Source organism: Aotus nancymaae, unplaced genomic scaffold (assembly GCF_030222135.1).
Source record: "Aotus nancymaae isolate 86718 unplaced genomic scaffold, 86718_ANA_hifiasm-v0.15.2.pri h1tg000083l, whole genome shotgun sequence".
In the NCBI taxonomy this organism is placed as follows: Eukaryota; Metazoa; Chordata; class Mammalia; order Primates; family Aotidae; genus Aotus; species Aotus nancymaae.
In genome coordinates, this window is record NW_026988498.1 from 2,681,742 (window position 1) to 2,700,712 (window position 18,971).

The window sequence follows — 18,971 nt, forward strand, 5'->3', positions numbered from 1 at the left end:
TGAGCCAGAGAGCTCGAGAGAGAGGAAGAGACCTCGGAGCAGCCTGAGTCCTGCTCGGTCCCTCCCCTCCTGCTGCCCACATTTTGCTGCCTTTAATTAGGGCGTCCGTGCGGTAGGGCTCTTGGGGGCATGGGGCATTCCAGAGGGGCGGTGGGGGAGGTGGCAGTGAGGAGGTGGGCTTTCCTGTCTTTGGGAGCTGGTGGGTGGCATGCTTCTGCCTTGTTTGGATGATGACGTGACAGTGATGGCAAGGTCGGTCCTTCGCTGTGTCTGTTTTCTAACATCCTGCCTCGCTTCCACCAGGCGTTTTTCATTGAGTCCGTGTGTGACGACCCTACTGTTGTGGCCTCCAATATCATGGTAAGACAGCCAGGAACCCTGTGCTCCTGTGGCTGTGCAGACCACAAGGGCATTTGCAGTGTGAGGGAGTGGGGACAGGTTGGGCTCGGAGGGGCAGCTGAGCCCTTAGGACGAGCGGCGATTGGAAGCTCAGACCTATAGAGTGGTTTTGAACCCAAAGGCCTGTCCTGTGAGGTCTGACTGCTCCTTCCAGGGCAGTGGGCAGGCTTGTGGGGGATGTAGGAAAGAATTCAGGGAGACAGGAGCAGTTTCTGTTGGTGGCAGGAAGCTGGCAGCCAGTGGTGATGGGACTGTTGGGGGCAGAGGGCAGCTTATTGGCCCCTGATGGGACAGGAGGCGGCAAGCGGCTCACTTGCTGTGACGGCCCCGGAAGGTGAGAATGCTTTTGCATTGACAAGAATCCAGAGGGCTCAGCAGCCTCTTGAGTTTGGGCAGTAAGACTCTTCTGCTGATGCATCTCGTGAACGTGCTGCAAACCTTCCTGCCTGCTGTGCAGGGGAGCTTGCCCCGATAAACTGAGGTCACTTGGCCTCGTAACTTGGTGAATTTCTCTAGTGTTACCACTTGTAGCAGTGTACACTAAACAGGACTGGTTACTGTGGAGACTTACCACAGGCCACCGCCCCGTGTTGGAAATACTTTTCTCTTCAGCTTAAACATATCAGAATAAAACAATTCTATAAAGAAAAGCAGTTTTGAAAACTTACACTGGGATGCTGTGGTGTTGGCATCTTTGCACCTTTGCGGGGGATGCTCAGCATGTGTTAGCCCTGGGATCTTCCCCAAAGTGATGGAAATACTTCTAGGTATCTCTAAGAAATGAATTCCTGCTTCAGGAAGGGCTATTTGAATTGTGAAAAGTCAGTTTAGGTGTGTCCAGTGGGTGCAAAGGAGGAGGCTCGGAGTTCAAGGAAATGACCTAAACAGAGGATTCGCCACCTTCCTCTGGCTTGGCGCTCCTCGTCCCCCGTGGAGGGCAGCAGAGTGCCGCTGCGAAGTCATTTTTCCCAGTGAGCGGTTTCCCAGGTGCTTAGCAAGGAGTTTCGCATTTGTCTGGTTGTCCACTGACATTCATTTGCCCCAACCTGCCATGTTCAGAAATCTCTTTCTGATGAAATCGCAAAGCAGCTTTGCAGATCCAGGCATTTGTGAACTTATTTACCATCTTAATCATTTTTATTATTAATTAATTAATTATTTGAGATGGAGTCTCCTCTTGTCGCCCAGGCTGGAGTGCAGTGGTGCAATTTCGACTCACTGCAGCCTCTGCCTCCTGGGTTCAAGCAATTCTCCTGCCTTAGCCTCCTGAGTAGTTGGGATTACAAGGCGTGTGCCACCATGCCTGGCTAATTTTTTTGGGTATTTTTAGTGGAGACAGGGTTTCACCATGTTGGCCAGGCTGGTCTTAAACTCCTCACCTCAAGTGATCCACCCACCTCAGCCTCTCAAACTGCTGGGATTACAGGCATGAGCCACCGCACCAGACCACCTTAGCCATTTTTAAAGTGTGCAGTTCAGCAGCAAATTCTATTCCCATAGTTGGGCAACTGCCACACTCTCTACCGGGACTTTCTCATCTTCCCCAGCTGAAACTGTGCCAGGACACAGACACAACTCCCCATTGACTTGGGTCTTAGAGAGTGGCTGCCTCCCAGTGATGACACTGGTTGACAGGAAAGAGCCCAGGCATTCAAAAATGCTGAGTTTCCCTAAAGTCCACGTGGTTTCTGGGGCCTGTGCCGCTGTGGGTGTTGGTAGACCTGCATTGCTTCTGCTCTGGCTCTGCCTATGAGGGCAAGCCCTGCAAAGGAGCCCTAGTTGGAGAAGCGGCTAACCACAGACTGGTCATGCTGGGGCTGCCTTGGGCGGTGGCAGGTGGAGGGGAATCCACACAAGACCAGGGCATCTCTGGCAACTCCTGAGCGCACCTTAGAACCAGTAGCCTCCTCCCAGCGCGGGGAATGTTGCAGGTTCCCACGTGGATTCAGCGCCAGGCTGTCTGGCAGTGACTTGGGCACGGGACAGATCCTGACTTGCTGGACTATTCAGAGGTGTTCATTATGGATTCTCCGTGGGTTTTCTGTCTCTGTCCTTCCCGCTGCAGTTTTCCATCTCCCCAGGGAATCCTCCTCATGTAACATCAGGCTGTGACTCAGCCCTCAGGATCTTTCTCCCTTTCTGCTGCACACTGGGCCGGATAATCTTTGTACTGAGCCTTCTGTGCGCGCCCCTTTTGAAAGCCCCAAATCCTGCTTAATCTCAGCAGAAAGCCTTCCAGCGTGATTCATCAGCTGCCCCTTTGTGGTGTTGCAGGAAGTGAAAATCTCCAGCCCGGATTACAAAGACTGCAACTCGGCAGAAGCCATGGACGACTTCATGAAGCGGATCAGTTGCTACGAAGCCAGCTACCAGCCCCTCGACCCCGACAAATGCGACAGGTGATTCCCATAGCTGGCCGTCTCTGCAAGACCCACAGGCGGGTTTTTATTGCATTCTTGATGTTCCCACAAAGCATTTGCTCCTGGATATCTTTAAAAAAATTTTTTAAGACAGTTTCTTTGTAGAAATGAGGTCTTGCTATGTTGCCCAGGCTGATCTCGAGCTCCTGGCCTCAGGTGATCACACACAGCTGCTGAATACCTTTATCAACTGTCTTTGAAAATATCTTTTTTTTTTTGAGACAGAGTTTCGCTCTGTCACCCAGGCTGGAGTGCAATGGCACAATCTCGGCTCACTGCAACCCCGCCTCCTGGGTTCAAGTGATTCTCCTGCGTCAGCCTCCCAAGTAGCTGAGACTACAGGCGTGTGCCACGACGCCCACTAATTGTTATATTTTTAGTAGAGACAGGGTTTCACCATGTTGGACAGACTGGTCTTGAACTTGAGATCAGGACTCAAGCGATCCACCCTCCTCGGCCTCCCAAAGTGCTGGGATTACAGGTGTGAGCCACCACACCCAGCTGAGGAAAATATCTTTTTAAAACAATCCTTGGTGACAAACCATATTCAGTGGGAATATCCGGAACACTGTGTAGACTGTGTAGAAGTGCAGGGAGTCAATGTAGAGCTGAACCTGATCTTGTACTGTCCCTCTCAGAGTTCCTTTCTTTTTCCTTTCCTTCCTTCTTTTCTTTTCTCTCCTCTCTCCTTTTCCTTTTCCTTCTTTTCTTTTCTTTCTTGACAGGGTCTCCCTTTGTCTCCCAGGCTAGAGTGCAGTGGTGTGATCATAGCTCACTGCAGGTTTAAACTTCTGGGCTCAAATAATCCTACCGCCTCTGCCTCCTGAGTAGCTGGGACTACAGGTGTGGGTAAACATGCCCAGCTAATTTTTTTCTTTAGTAGGGATGAGGTTTTGCTGTGTTGCCTGGGTTGGTCTTGAACTCCTAGACCCAAGTGATCCTCTTGCCTCAGCCTCCCAAAGTGCTGGGATTGCAGGCCCGAGCCACTGCACAGTCCCCTTTCTTTTTTTCTCCATTTTCCTTCTTTCTTCTCTCCCTCTTCTGGGAGGCCACCTAGCCTCACGGCCAGCACCGGCCGTGGGAGTTGTCGCACGCGTATTCTCTGCCTCTTCGAAGGATTCGGTCTGTGCCCGGGAGGGGCCTGCGGTCCAGCCTTGCTGTTCTCTGGGGAACACATCTTCTGGAGATGGGCAGGGCCAGGCCGGGGCATCCTGCCATGGGGCGGGGCCTGAGCTGTGGTCCTGGCGGTGTCTCTGCAGGGACTTGTCGCTGATCAAGGTGATCGACGTGGGCCGGAGGTTCCTGGTGAACCGGGTGCAGGACCACATCCAGAGCCGCATCGTGTACTACCTGATGAATATCCACGTGCAGCCGCGCACCATCTACCTGTGCCGGCACGGCGAGAACGAGCACAACCTCCAGGGCCGCATCGGGGGCGACTCGGGCCTGTCCAGCCGCGGCAAGAAGGTGTGGGCTGCGCTGCGGCTGGGGTCTGTGGGTGGGTCGGGGGCGTGTGCTGCTGCTGCTTTCTGTGCTTGCTGTGTGTGACCCTGGGTGTCTCTGTGCATATCCGTGTCCGTGCACATCTCTGTATGGCTCTGTGTGTGTGTGTCTCTCTGCATATCCATGTGGCTTTGTGTGTGTGTCTGTGTGTTACTTTGTACCTATGTGTTTGTGTGTGTGTCTGTGGTGTGTGAGCAATTGGGCACTAGGAAGGGGAAGGGCGGGAAGAGCTGAGCCTGGGCTCTGGGAAGGGTGTGTGCTGCTGTGGCTGTCCCAGTGGCTTGGGCCCCCATAGTGTGACCAGGTGTCGCACAGCCCCGCCAGGGGCTCCTGCCTCCAGCCTCTGGCCCTCGGAGGAACCACAGGCGCCTGGAATCAGCGGCCCCTCTCCTCCACCTCTCAGTTTGCCAGCGCCCTGAGCAAATTCGTGGAGGAGCAGAACCTGAAGGACCTGCGCGTATGGACCAGCCAGCTCAAGAGCACCATCCAGACGGCTGAGGCGCTGCGGCTGCCCTACGAGCAGTGGAAGGCGCTCAATGAGATTGACGCAGTGAGTCCCGGGAGGCGGGTGGGCAGCCTCACCCTGGGGCATGGGGCGGCTTTCCACGAGGCCCTAGATGCCCGCAGTGGCCCCCGTGGTTTGTTCCCCTGAGTGACCACTGGGTCCCCGCAGGGTGTCTGTGAGGAGCTGACCTACGAAGAGATCAGGGACACCTACCCCGAGGAGTACGCGCTGCGGGAGCAGGACAAGTACTATTACCGCTACCCCACCGGGGAGGTGAGCGCTGGGCTGGGGCGGGCCGAGGGACCCTAGTGCCCACAGCCACCGTTTCAGGGAGCTCACCTCTGTGTGGGTTCTGTGGGCTCCTACACCCTCTACCTCGGAATCAAGCCCCCCAAACTGAACCTTCTAACGGCCTGGGGAGAAGTGCATTTTCCCATAAGCAGAAGTGAGGTGTGTTTCTCTAGGATGCAGAACTATATGGCAGAGGAGGAAGGTGGCAAGTGATGGTCCACTGGGTGGGGTGGAGGGCAGGCCGGTGGGAGGGGTGGCTCCGCATCCCCTGAGCAGCATCTGCGCTTCCCCGTGTGCGGTGCCCAGGTGGCTGTGGCCTAAGGACACTGCTGTCTCCTCTGCAGAGGGGATCCTGCTGGGCCGGGTGTGTCCCCCCCAGCCAGGTCCTCCCTGCCTGTGCCCTGCTGAGCAGTGTCGTGCCTCAGGTCCCCATGGCCTGCTGTCCTCTGGCCTCAGACTGGGCATTACACACCGGGGCCCTGGTCAGCACAGTTCAACACCCACCTATCCTTAACCCTATCGACCCCTATTGAACTCCTAACATTGCACTGGACTAATCTATTACCTGATAGAAGCAGTAATATTTGTATCAGTAACATGAAATTATTCTCCCCAGCATAAGCTTACATCAGATCTGAATTCCCACGGACAATTAACAGCCTAATATTAATACATTATAATAAATGATCTATTAGAGACAGTGTTAATCCAATGCAGGCATGCTCTAAGTCAAGATTACAAAAAGTAAAAGGACCTCGGCAAACCTTACCCCACCTTACAGCAGAGAGGCCGCAGGAGCAGGAGCTTCTTTGTTCTTTTTCTAAAGGCACAGCCCTATTGCTGCTTTTTACATTTTTAAATGGACAGAAAATACACATAGCATAAACTGTACCACTCTCGCCACATTAAAGTTCTGATTTTGTGCATTGTGGTGCATTCACAGTGCTGTGCAGCCATCACCACAGATTCTAGGCCTTTCCCTCACTGCACAGAGAAACCCAGACCTGTTAGAATCGTTCCGCCCGCCCCTCCCAGCCCCGGCACCGGCCTGTCTGCCTCCTGCTTCTGGATCTGCCTATTCTGGGCATTCCATGTAAATGGTGCCACACGTGCCTTTTGTGCCGGGTTCTTTCACACAGCGTTGGGTTTTCCTGGTTCCCCTGTGTTGGAGGAGGGTCAGGGCTTCACTGTTTTTGTGGTTGATCAATAGTCCATGTTAAATCCTGCCCCTTCTCAACCACTGCTGATGATTGAAGACTGATTTTGCACGGCTCTCTGGCTGGTCTGATGCAGGCTGTGGCCAGAGGCGGAGCCCCTCCCGAGTGCCTGAGCTCACATGGGCCTGGCCCTCTGTGCTTAGTCCTACCAGGACCTGGTCCAGCGCCTGGAGCCAGTGATCATGGAGCTGGAGCGACAGGAGAACGTGCTGGTCATCTGCCACCAGGCCGTCCTGCGCTGCCTGCTGGCCTACTTCCTGGATAAGAGCGCAGGTACCTGGGGCAGGCTGCGGCCCCGGATGGAGGGAGGAGTGGACTGGCACTTGAGTGGTTAGCTGCAGATCGGCCGTGGCCTGCCCTATGGTGGCTGCTGTGCCATGGGGTCTTAGGAGAAGGACACAAGTGTTGGCTCCCGGCTGCTTCAGGTCCTCTCTGTCCAGCACTTCCTTGAAACCCTTGGGAAATGCTGTGGCACCCAGGTTGATGCCAGGGGGCTTCATCGCTTCATTAAGAGTCCCTGAGACCCGCCCCTGGCTCCACCATCCCGGGGTCTTGGGTTGGGGTAGGGGCTGCCCTTCTCCTCAGTGCCCTCCAAGGAACAAACAGCCCAGAAAACTCTGACAATCAGATTAACATATTAAGTCTCAGTCTGTCCAATCAAGTGCAGCTGAATCCCTAGACAGACCTCAGGTATTTGGGAGTGACTTTTTTCCGACTCTAACTCACTGTGAGGGTGAGTGTTTTAGGACAGACCTCAGGTATTTGGGAGTGACTTTTTTCCGACTCTGACTCACTGTGACGGTGAGTGTTTTACTTTGCTTTGGTGGTGCTCGCCCCCTGCTACCCGGGACAGCTCGTGGCTGGGGACAGATGCCCCTGCCTGGCAGGGCTTCCGAGGATCCTCGTGGAGCGCCCGTAGAGGTCCTTCTATACCTCCCCCACTCTCATGTCTCATTTCTTTCTTTCTTTTTTGGTTTTGTTGAGACAGAGTTTTACTCTTGTTGCCCAGGCTGGAGTGCAATGCGTAAGTTCACTGCAACCTCCATCTCCCAGTTTCAAGTGATTTTCCTGCCTCCGCTCCCGATTAGCTGGGATTACAGGCATGCACCACCACACCCTGGCTAATTTTGTATTTTTAGTAGAGGTGGGGTTTTGTCATGTTGGTCAGGCTAGTCTTGAACTCCTGACCTCAGGTGATCTACCCGCCTCAGCCTCCTAAAGTGCTGGGATTACAGGCGTGAGCCACCACGCCCGGCTATCTCTCGTTGCTAATTGTGGGTGTACAACTTCATTTATTTCAGAGGAGATGCCCTACCTGAAATGCCCCCTTCACACCGTCCTGAAACTGACTCCTGTCGCTTATGGTGAGTAGCAACCCCTGCCAAGCCCTATCCCCCTGAAGGTGGCTCCGGCGGCTCCTCGTGGCTGTGGGCTGTGAGCAGGGCTGTCCCTTTAACAGCAGCTTCCTCTGCCCCCATCCCACGCCCTCCAGGCTGCCGTGTGGAATCCATCTACCTGAATGTGGAGTCCGTCAGCACCCACCGGGAGAGGTCAGAGGTGAGTGGAGGCCCCAAGCCTTGTCCTGGCCATCATCACACAATAGCCCTGGTGGGTGATGGGTGCTCAGGAGGCCCCAGGGCCGCTCGCCTGCAGGTGCTGACCCAGATGTCGCCATGGGCCTGCTGGCCGCCTTTCTCAGCACTTCTGTGTTCTCACTTTTCTGCTCTGCAGCTTCTGGGGCCTTCTCTCTTTTCTTTCTTTCTGTGTCCTCTTCCTCCCCTTTCTGCTGAGCTCCAGATATGAATATTAGTGAGGAAAATATGTTCTTTCTCTCTTTTTTTTGAGACAGGGTCTCACTCTGCCCCCCAGGGTGGTGTGCGGTGGTGCAGTCACGGCTCACTGTAGCCTCCACCTCCTGGGCTCAAGCGATCCTTCCACCTCAGCCTCCTGCGTAGCTGAGACTACAGGTGCGCACCACCACGCCCAGCTAATTTTCATTTTTTTAGAGATGGGGTCTCACTATGTTGCCCAGGCTGGTCTTGAACCCCTGGGCTCAAGTGATCCTCCTGCCTCAGTTTCTCGAAGTGCTGGGATAGAGGTGTGAGCGGTTGGGCTCAGCCTCTTCTCTTGAACATCACTAGAGCATGGTTCTTGCTGCCTTTCCTTTCTGGCAGCTAAAACGGCGCTTTCGGTTTCCAGAGTTACTGTTTCAAACAGGATCAGCAGGCCAGCCCGTCACATGCATGCGATTGGGTACAGAACCGCCAAAGACACAGTGGTGTTGAAAAGGGTGGCGTGGAGTGCAGAGGCCTGGGGGCTGGCAGTGGGGAGGTGTTTCAGGAGGCCCCGAGGCCTGGCTGCGCAGCTGCTGTCTGTGTTGGGGAGGCCTGACATTTGGAGGTGGGTCAGGCTGCCTCTGACTGAGTAGAGTGGGCCTCTGCCCAGGTGGGCGTGTGTTGGGAAAGTGAGTTTGAATTCATGTGTACAGGCTACCGAAGGTACAACACTTTGCTAGTACTAGTCAGACCTTTCTCTTACACCGAGCGTGACTTTCTGTCATGGCGATCCCGAAACAGGTGACTGTCTTAGTCCCAGGAAGCTTGGCTGTCAGATTTTGGCACACAGGGATGAGTTGTCTGCCCCAGTTGCTGGCAGTTACCTGGCTGGTGGGCAGAACTGAGAGAGGATGGGGTCCCTTGGCCGCCTTGGTCCCTGTCACCCCCGCCCCTTCGGAATGTGGGTCACTGGATACTGCCCTGCCTTTAGCCATATGATGACAGCCCTGGTCAGGGAGCTGCTGCCCTGGCTGAGATTGGGCCTGAGCCAGTCCTGGAGCTCTTCCGTGCAGGGAATAGGGGCAGGCCCACGACAGAGACAGAGCCTTGTTCTGAGGCTGGAGGCCCACACCCCATCATGCTGTCACTCTCGTGGGAGGGCTGGTCTGGTCCTGGCTGGCAGAACCTGCCCCTGCTACACATTTTCTGCCCCTTTGGTCTCCAGGCTGGTTTTGCAGCTTCCATGTCCTGTCCTAAGCCAGGGTGCCCTGTGTGTAGTACAGACAGCTCTGCAGATCCTGCCTCAGGCAGCAGCAAAGGCAGTCAGCGCAGGTGGCGTCCCCCACCTATCCTGTGAGCCTCAGGCCCAGCCTCTTCCTTCCAGATGCTCCTCCTTAGCTCTCGAAGAGGCGGGCAGCAAAGCTCTTTTCCCCGATCTCATGCTCCGCTGCGCTGCGATTGTCCTTCTTTCCCTCCTTGCTTTGCAAGCCCCATTTGTCTATGTGGGGAATCTTTCGGAACCATCGGGGAAGGGGCGTGGGAGGGAGTTACCCCTGCTCTTGCTGCCTGGGAGTCACCGAAGCCTGTGGTCCTGGCCACTCCCCTCAGTCTTTTTGCCTCCCTAAAATCCAGGAGCAGAGAAACTTTGTGGAGGCTAATTTTCTTCCCCTTCTTTGTAACTGTCGCCTTTCTCTCTTTTGTCTTTGTCTTGCTTAGGATGCAAAGAAGGGACCTAACCCGCTCATGAGACGCAATAGTGTCACCCCGCTAGCCAGCCCCGAGCCCACCAAAAAGCCTCGCATCAACAGCTTTGAGGAGCATGTGGCCTCCACCTCGGCCGCCCTGCCCAGCTGCCTGCCCCCGGAGGTGCCCACGCAGCTGCCTGGACAAGTCAGTGCACTCCCCTTTCCTTCCTGCCCGGGGTGGGGGGCGATACGTGCCGGGTGTGATGCCGCAGATCCGCGATTGTGTGTGTGTGTGTGTGTCTGCAGAAATGCGTGCGTGGGTGCATGTGGGTGTGCATGTGTATGTTGTAGGTGTGTGTGTGTGCATGTGTGTTGTGGGGCTGTGTGCACACGTTCGTGTTTTGCGGGAGAACATGGGAAGCGCCCTCAGAAGCTGAGACCCTGGGGTCTTTCCTTGCTGGTGACAGCGGTGACTGCGTTCCCCTCCTGAGGCTGGAGTCTTTGAGGGCAGAAGCAGGCAGTGCAGAAGGGAGAGAGGTGTCCGAGACCCATTCATGTGCATGAATGGTTATTTCTAAAACAAAGAAAGTGGCCACTTTCTCACATAAATAACAGTTATCCCAGCAGGTAGTAAAATCCAAAACAAAACCCAGCCTGATTTAACTTATTTCGTGGGTTTTGACGGTCACAGCCTGGAAGATTTTGGTTATTAGACATTAAGATTTGTTTTCAGAAAACTGGTCTTTTCCTTTACAGCCGGGAACCCTTGCAAATATGCGAGATGTAGAAATTTCAGGTTCAAATTGAGGCACTACCCACGGGTCTGCCCCACCCCGCCCTCCAGGCCTGGCCCTGCCAATTAGCCCAGTGCAGCTTCCGGCCGGATGCCTGTGCCGGCTCTGAGCATCCTCTTCTGCCTGCCCCATCTTCCCGCCTTCCCTGAGACTTCCTTAGACCTGGTGGTGTCTGGAATGTGACCTGGGGGGTGCCGCAGCCTCTACAGGTCACTTAACCTCTTCAGGCCTCAGTGTTTTCATCCAGACGATGGGGAAATAATGGCAGTGCAAAAGGCAGATCAGATGAGGGGATTCATGCCCTGTGCCCAGCCCAGTGTTGGGCACGTGGAGGGGACCCGTGGACACGGTGAGGCGGCCGTGACTTACGGAAGCCTGGAGGCCTGGCGTTGGTGGTAGCTCCAAATGAACGGGAGCGAGGGCAGCAATTTAATCGCCCAGATTCCTTCACCTCCCAGGCCCTCAGTCTCCTTAGCTTTGCAAATGATGGGGGCAGGGCCGGGAGAGGCTCATAAACACTCCCTTGCAGGTCTCAGATCTGAGGGTTGTTATGAAAAGCAAACAGAACTGAAATGGTGTCCCTGTGGCATCCGTCACATGATGGAAATGTGGGCTTGTATTTGGAAGGTCAGAGGCCACTGCTTTGATGCTTGGGGGGACCAGGCTGGGGTAGGAAGGTGACATCCTGAGAGGGCACAGTGACAGGGGCTGCACCTGCCAATCCGCTTCGGAGCTGCTCTGGCGTTGGGAGGACAGTCCTTCAGGGTGGCCAGGTTCTTTGGGATGTCTGAAGCGGCCGGCTGGGCCGGCATGGGGTTTTGCAGGGCTCGGCCCCAGCAGACTGTGCCCTGCCTGCCGACTGACTGTCTCTCTGCTTCTCCTCCGCAGCCTTTGCTAGGGCAAGCCTGTCTGTAAGTATCTCTCTGATCATTGCTGCTGCTTGCGCCGCTTTCTTCCTGCTTGCTCATTTGGCCTCCTTCCTGTTAAAATATTGAGGATGAGAGCGTTTTGTGGTCTGAGGTCTTCCATGGGGGAAGGAGGAGATGGACATGGGAGCAGGGAGGAGAGATTCAGGAATTCTTTTAGAAAAGGGTGCAGGAGGTCATGGTGGCCCCACTACTGTTCAGTGTGTTCTGACACGGCCGCGTGACCCCCTCAGGGCTCCAGGTCGTGGTTTGTGACGGCCGTGGTTTAGGGCTTGGCATAAATCCACATTCCCTCTCAGAGTCAGATCTTGGCGGCGAGCTGCGTCTGTGCCTGCTGCCATTGCCTTAAGGCTCCCTCCTGCCCTAGGCGTGTCCTTCGTTTTGAAAGGAAAACTTACTCAGAGCCTAATCTGTAAAACAAACCTATGGGGAGCGGTGGGAGCGCGGTGGGGCCCGAGCTCCGCAGCCTCTCCCTCCCCATGAGGATCTTCCTCGCGCCCCCCCCCCCCCCCCGAGAGAGCTCTGGGTGGAGAACCCTTTTTGGAGATCCTGGGTTTGTCCGGGGTTGGAGCCTGCTACGTGTCATAGTCACGCCCAGGGCTGGGTGCGGCTTCTGTCTCCAGCCCTTGTGATCGCCCCTGCCCCTCCCAGAGCTCTCTGCAGAGTTTCAGGTTCAGCCCCAGCTCCTGCTGTCCCTGGATAGCTGGGGCTGCGTGCCCATCTCTCTGGGATCCTCCCCCGGGAGCAGAGACCTTCCTTCCTGCTGCAGAACATTAATGACAGCCACCATGAAGATCACCCCCTTCCCCCCAAAAACATACCTCTTTGCTCCTGAACTGATTTCTGCAGAAACTGGAAAGGTGTGAGGTGTGCAGCCTGGGATGCTGGCAAGCATGGCTGGGTTTTGGAAACGGAAGGGGTTCAGCATGGCACTCAGATTTTGGTGGCAAAGGGGTGAAGGGCCAGAGGATGTGCCAGTGTCCCCATGTCCATGTTCCTTAAGACCACCCTGGGAGATTGGCAGGGCAGTCAGTCCCCCATTTAATGGATGAGGCGCTGGGCAACTGCCCCGTGCGGTCCAGATGAGCCACAGAGCCGGGGCACAAAGGGCCCTTGCTTTGGAAAGCTGGCTGCCTCCTATCTGCAGCTTCTGGGAGCAGGCTGGATGCCCGTTCCCTGCCACTGCCCCAACGCCCCTGCCCTGAAGCCCACAAGGTATGACGGAAAGCTGTTGGACCCTCATGTCCCTCCACAGCCACCCCCTTGCAGCTGCTTCCCATGGCCAGGCTTTGCCTACCTAAGGTGGGCCTGCCCTAACTTCCAGCTTCTTGGGCAAGCCCGGAGCTGGTGTGCAGCACTTTAGGATCAGGGCTTCTCCTGTGTGAAACTTGTCTTTGGATTTGGAGCCTGAAGGTTTTACATCTGTGCGTGTCCTGCTCCTTTAGACCAGCAGTCCCCGACCTTTTTGGCACCAGGGACCAAATTCTCTTCCTGCTTCGTGGAAGAGAATTTTCCCCACCATGGCAGGGTCGGGGGGATGGTTTGGGGATGAAACTGTTCTCTGTCTCAGATCATCTGGCATTAGCTTCTCAGAAGGAGCACACAGCCTAGACCCCTCGTGTGCGCAGTTCACAGTAGGGTTTGTGTGTGCTCCTGCGAGTCAGGCAGTAATGCTGGTGTGCCCGCCGCCCACTCCAGCTATGTGGCCCGCCTCCGGATGGGCCATGGACTGGGTGCTGGTCCACAGCCCAGGCATTAGACCCATGGCCTGATGTTGTCAGGAAAGGAATCTTTCTACTGGGAGGAGCCGTCCGAGGATAGCCCCCACCCCTCTAAAGTTGATCTGACCCATCTCCAAGACTAACATAATAGTGCCTTTGCTAGAATCCCTGCCGTTCAGCAGAAATACGTCTGTGAACCCACTGCACCAGACTCGGGTGGGAATTTCACTCTGGAGTCCTATCGTCCTGTCCATCCTGGGCGCGTGACCCTACATCTAGCATCGTAGCCACATCTGATTCTAGGAGTCCCCTGGGCTCTGTGGCCAGAATTTATGATTAAGGTCAGACTGAACCAGGTCTGGATCTTGGTTCCACTCCTGCCAGCCTTTGTCTTTGGCACTCTGGGCAAGTTAAAGCAATTCTGGGACCTCAGCTTCCTCATCTGTAGTATGGAGATACCAACTTTGTAAGGTGTTTATAGTGAGAATATAGATACAGCACGCAGCAAAATAGCTGACCCCTAGGAAGTACATGGTGGATGATGGCTGCTGTGCTTATCAGGGAGGAACTTGGTGCCCTGGGCCTGTGGAGACTTCTGGGCTCGCTGGCATTGGATCAGCATTTGGGTGCTCTCCTGTAGCCTGAGGGGTTTCTCCTCTGGGGCAGCAGGAACACAGACTTGGGAAAGGGAAACCACCGGGGTCTCAAGGCCATTGGCCTGGAGTCTTGACCCCTGTAAATTGGGTTTCCCAGTAAATGCGCACGAACGGCCGCCCCGACCCCGCATTCTGCAGTGCCTTCCTGGGGGCTGTGCCGGCTGCTTGGGATGGAGAGATCACCTGGCATTTGTAATGCAGCCTTCAGTTTTTAAGCTTCCAATGCACGCTAGAAAACCCTACTAAAGATTTTTTTTCTTCCTTTTCCAACCTGTTTCTTCCTCTTCCCCACTCTACTTGAAAGACGAACTGTCTGTCACATTTTCTCAAAGTTTTCTCCTTACTAAGCGTGGAAGGTAAATGCCTGGTGCATGTCCCTCCATCCCGTCCCGCCCCGCTCTGTGTCACGGCATCTGGGTCTGTGTGCAGACTGGCCATCATGCAGTGCGGGGCTCATCTGTCTCCATGCCGAGGGTGTTCAGTGCAGCACCATTGTCGTGAGGTCCTTTCTAGTCTGTCTCCCACCCCCCACGTGTCCTGAGCCAGGGCCCCTGGGTGAAGGATGTGGATGTCACCCAGTCCTGCAGGCTCTCCACTGTCATTGTTGCATTGCCGTCATCTGTGGGTGCCGGAAGCCATGGGCTGGTAATGTTGAGGGCAGGTTGGAGCCAGCAGATGTGGAGGGAAATGTCAGCCCTGCTCTCTGATCCTGCAGCCTGGCTGGGGCTCTCCCTAGATATGAGGACCCAGGGTGCTCTGGAGAGAACTTTCCCCTCTCGGTGGGCACCTGTCACCTCTTCCCGGCAGGCACCCATTATCCCCCAGTGGGCACCCATCACCCCCTGGCAGGCACCTATCACCTCCTGGTGGGCACCTGTCGCCTGGGTCTGGTCCTGAGTCTGGCCCAGGACTGGGCGATGGCTCTGATGCTGCCCAGCCGTGTGACTTTCCTCCCAGTTCTGTGTTGGGTGGTGGCCCTGTGTGCCTGAGCTCTCTCCCACCCTCTTTAGAGCAGTCTTGGTGCAGACACTTGGGATTGGACAGAATGCTTGTAGACATTGTGTTTTCTTGTTTTCTGGGGTGTAGCTGAAGGTGGTCAGGGAAGGGGGCCCTGCTGTGCAGTGGCGGTCAGTCGTGCTCCTCGCTGATTTCAGAGCATGTTTTCAGGGGGGTTGGTACTGGCCAGGGCCTTAGGGGTGGGGCTTCCTGCCAGGGCCACTGTGATCAGAAGAGGGGCAGGGCTCTAGCGACAGCCCCCTCTGCCTGGCTCCCCGCCTGGGCCTCCCCACTGCATCCGGCCACTCCATGTGTCACCTGTGTTCTGCCTGTCAAGCCGTGTTCCCAGAATCTGGAGGCAGGAACTGGGAGTGCGGCTCTGTTTTGAGCCGAGTAGGGAGGAGGGGGCCTGTGTGTCCTTGGAGGCCCTGGGCTCATCCTCTGCCTGGCTATGGCCAGTGAGGCTCCCCAGGTGGGATTTCTACGGGGTCGTGAGCACGAGGCTCCTGTGGCCACCGGCGCTCAGCACCGCGAAGCTCACGGTCCTCCCGGAGCCACACACGGCCACCTCCAGGCAGGCTCCTGGCCTGGCGCCCAGCCCCTTCTCTGAGACTCTGGGGTTATCTTCCGGCATGTTCTGGGGCCCTCCTGGGCTCTCTTCCACATGTGGGGTTGGCATCCCCTTTCTTGGATCGTGTTCTTTGTCTGGGGTAGAGGGAGGAAGAATTCTCTGTTGCATGGTTCATCGTCTTCTGCTTTAGAAGCCAGCCACCACAAATCCTAACTCCCTCCCCACCTCTCTTTTCTCCTGAAAATAGAACATGAAAGGCTCCCGGAGCAGCGCAGACTCCTCCAGGAAACACTGAAGCGGACGTGTTGGTTCCATTCCATTTCCATTTCTGCAGCTTAGCTTGTGCCCTGCCCTCCGCCCGAGGTGAAATGCATCCCGAGGACTTCTTCCGGAGAGGGTGGGGTGGAACAGAGGGGGAGCCTTGGCCGAAGAGAACCATGCATAGCACCCTCTGTGTCACCTCGGCCGCTGGACACCAGAAAGCCACGCAGGTCCCTGGCGCTTTGCCTTGAGCCGTGGGGCCCCCACCTCCGCTCTCTGGGTTTCCTAGGAGTGTCCAGCTTCAGAGACCTTCAGAGGCCTGGGGAGGGTGATGAACGTTGGGGTCCTGACAAGAGGCTGCTGGGGACACTGTGTCACCTTGTTTTATTTTGTTTCTACAATCTCTTGGCGCGTTCGGAGCTGGGAAGACCACATTGGTGGCAGAATCCTAAAATTAAAGGAGGCAAGCTCCTAGTTGCTGAAGGTCAGGAGATGTTTAAAAACTTCCACATGGCTGTTTGGTGCATCTTGTCCTGGAAGACGCCTCATGGGAACGGACTTGGACAGGTGTTGGGTTGAGGCCTCATCTCCAAGAAGTCCCTGAGCTGAGATGCAAGTTGGCTGGGTGGTCCACACCCTGGTCTCCCACAGATCCACACACTTCCAGGCCTGCGTTCTCCCTCCAAAGATGTCCAAGGGCAGGCTGGCTGCATGGAGAGAAGGAAGTATTTTGCTGAAATACGAGAACTGGGCCTCCCGCTCCCAGGAAGCTGCAGGGACCCTCTCTCCTCTTACCTGAACTTGGAGGGAACAGAGAAGCACTCTCCTGGAGCTGCTGGCTTTTGCACTTTTTTGATGGCAGAAGTGTGACCTGAGAGTCACACCTTCTTTTCAGGAACATAGATGTTGGGGTGTTTAGCCCTGTGGGGAGCTTGGAGCCTCTGAAGGTGGGGAGCCGGATGACACAGAGCGGAACACCTGGCATCCTTCCCCAGGGCCTGCATGACTGTCCCTGCTTCCCAGGTGGGGACAGTGGCCCAAGCAAGGCCTCAGTCTTGGTCACTTGCTTCAAGACCTGCCTGCACACTGTCTCAGAGTGTCTGCTGTGTGCCTGGCGCTGTGTCGGGGCCTTAGGGAAGTCAGAAGAGTGGACTTTGTCCTGGTCATGCCTTCACGGCATCTGTGACATCTGTGTGGTGACGGAAAGCATGGGACCTGTCGTCTCAGCCTGTTGCTTTCTCCGCGTTGCTGCAAACCCTGGGGTAGGAGGTGGGGGGTGTCTTGTGACCAGATGAAACCGTTTGGAAACTCAGCAGCAGAGTGTGTCCAAATGACCCTTTTCAGGACGTCTCAAAGCTGGTGCCAAAGGTCACTTTTCTTTGCTGCCTTCTGCCGTGGGCCCTGAGATCCTCCTCCCAGCTCAAGGGCAAGGTTCTGGGTGAGGGCGGGGGATTTAGACCCCCGAGACCGGGTGTGGAGAGAAGAGCCGTTGCTGTCTGTTTTTCAAGGAGAACTTTTAACGAATGCGTGTTTTTTCTGGTTGAAATTGAGTAGGAACCGAGGCTGGGCTTGATATCATACAGTCAAGTGGGGGATTTTCACGCCGAACCATTTGAGTCCCCCTCGCCCATCACACTCCCTTTGGCCGGCTTCTGCTGGAGAGGATGTCTCTGTCTGCATTCCCGTGCAACTCTAGACCCTCACACAGTTTTCTCTCTCCCTGGATGTTGAGTCTCATGAGACTGGAGGTGAGGGTGGGCGTGCATGGGTACATGAGTGTGCGTAACTCGGTTGTATTTTTCGGTTTGACATGAAGGGCCTGTTGCTTTGCTCTTGAGAGTGGTTTCTCGTGTTCCCCTCGCTGGCATCATTCTTTGAACATCGACTCTGAAGTTTGATACAGATAGGGGCTTGATAAAGCTGTGTTCCCATCTCCCCTCTGACTACCTAAAATCAATACCTAAATACAGAAGCCTTGGCCTAACAGGACTTTAGTTTGGGAAGGGCGTAGATAGGGAGAGGGGGAACGTGAATCTGAGCAGGGAGGGGATACACTGAAGAGAGCAGAACAACCAGTGACCTGCCTTTGGAGGGGACATTGGGTGGGGGTGGGTGTGAGCTACAGTCACGGACTTTTGGCATCTACTGATTCTTACCAACTCCCCACCCCACAAAGAAAATAACTGGGACCAATATTTCCCCCTCTCCTTATTCTGTCCCAATATTTCCCTCTCTCCTTATTCTGTCCTGAGACCGCGGGCAAAGCTCTTCATTTTGGGAGCAAAGAAGAACTGTTTGGAACCACACCAATGATATTTTCGTTTGTAATACTTGAAATTTATTTTTTTATTATTTTGATAGCAGATGTGCTATTTATTTATTTAATATGTATAAGGGAGCCTAAAAAATAGAAAGCTGTGTAGATTGGGTTTAGTTAATTGGTTTGGGAGCCTCCTATGTGTGACTTACGACTTCTCTGTGCTCTGTGTCTTTGTCTGAATTAATGATCTGGGATGTAAAGCTGTGCTAGCTTTCAAACAAGAGATGCCTTTCAGAAATTTGTATATTTTGCAGTTGCCAGACCAATAAAATACCTGATTGAAATACATGGACGAAGTGAACCTCTGATCTTTTCATGGGGAAAAGAAGTATTTAATTGATGTTTACGGCAGATGCACCACGGAGCCGCCAACTCACCACTTCATTATCTTCCTTTAAACAGGATGTTCAAGTACAGTGTCTAATGCCTGCATTTGGGGAGAATAAGCTGTCTCAATTTTGTTTTTAATTGATAGACTTCATGTTATTTATTTATTTAGATGGAGTCTTGCTGTCACCCAGGCTGGAGTGCAGTGGTGTGATCTTGGCTTACTGCAACCTCCGCCTCCTGCGTTCAAGTGATTCTTCTGTCTTAGCCTCCCAAGAAGCTGGGACTAGGCACCTGCCACCATGCCTGGCTAATTTTTTGTATGTTTAGTAGAGGCGGGGTTTCACCATGTTGGCCAGGATAGTCTTGATCTCCTAACCTCATGATCCACCCTCCTTGGCCTCCCAAAGTGCTGGGATTACAGGCGTGAGCCACTGTGACCCAGCCTATTTTTATTTATTTTTAATTTTTTTTTGAGAGTTTCTCACTCTGCCGCCCAGGCTGGAATGCAGTATTTAGAAATACTAAAAATACAAAAATGAGCCAGGCATGTTGGCCAGGCTGGTCTTAAACTCCTGTCCTCAGGTGATCCGCCTGCCTCGGC

The 18,971-nt window shown here is 54.7% G+C and overlaps 1 protein-coding gene across 10 annotated transcripts in view; it reads left to right on the forward strand.

Annotated features, from left to right (window-relative positions):
* The window catches only part of PFKFB3 (6-phosphofructo-2-kinase/fructose-2,6-biphosphatase 3), an 80,749-nt gene extending 62,421 nt beyond the window's left edge, over positions 1–18,328 (forward strand). For 3 of the 10 annotated variants that reach the window (XM_021670605.2, XM_021670603.2, XM_021670604.2), the window contains exons 6-16: positions 304–360; positions 2,674–2,798; positions 4,079–4,286; positions 4,726–4,872; positions 4,996–5,100; positions 6,479–6,608; positions 7,637–7,699; positions 7,828–7,892; positions 9,827–10,000; positions 11,478–11,500; positions 15,707–18,328. In XM_021670605.2, coding sequence (XP_021526280.1) covers positions 304–360; positions 2,674–2,798; positions 4,079–4,286; positions 4,726–4,872; positions 4,996–5,100; positions 6,479–6,608; positions 7,637–7,699; positions 7,828–7,892; positions 9,827–10,000; positions 11,478–11,500; positions 15,707–15,713 — 1,104 coding nt within the window. In that variant the 3' untranslated portion in view covers positions 15,714–18,328. Of the gene's footprint in view, positions 1–303; positions 361–2,673; positions 2,799–4,078; positions 4,287–4,725; positions 4,873–4,995; positions 5,101–6,478; positions 6,609–7,636; positions 7,700–7,827; positions 7,893–9,826; positions 10,001–11,477; positions 11,501–14,196; positions 14,249–15,706 lie in introns of all 10 variants that reach the window. The other 7 variants (XM_012443416.3, XM_012443412.3, XM_012443414.3 and 4 more) reach the window with 3 other exon arrangements.
* The last annotated feature ends 643 nt before the right edge of the window (positions 18,329–18,971 follow it).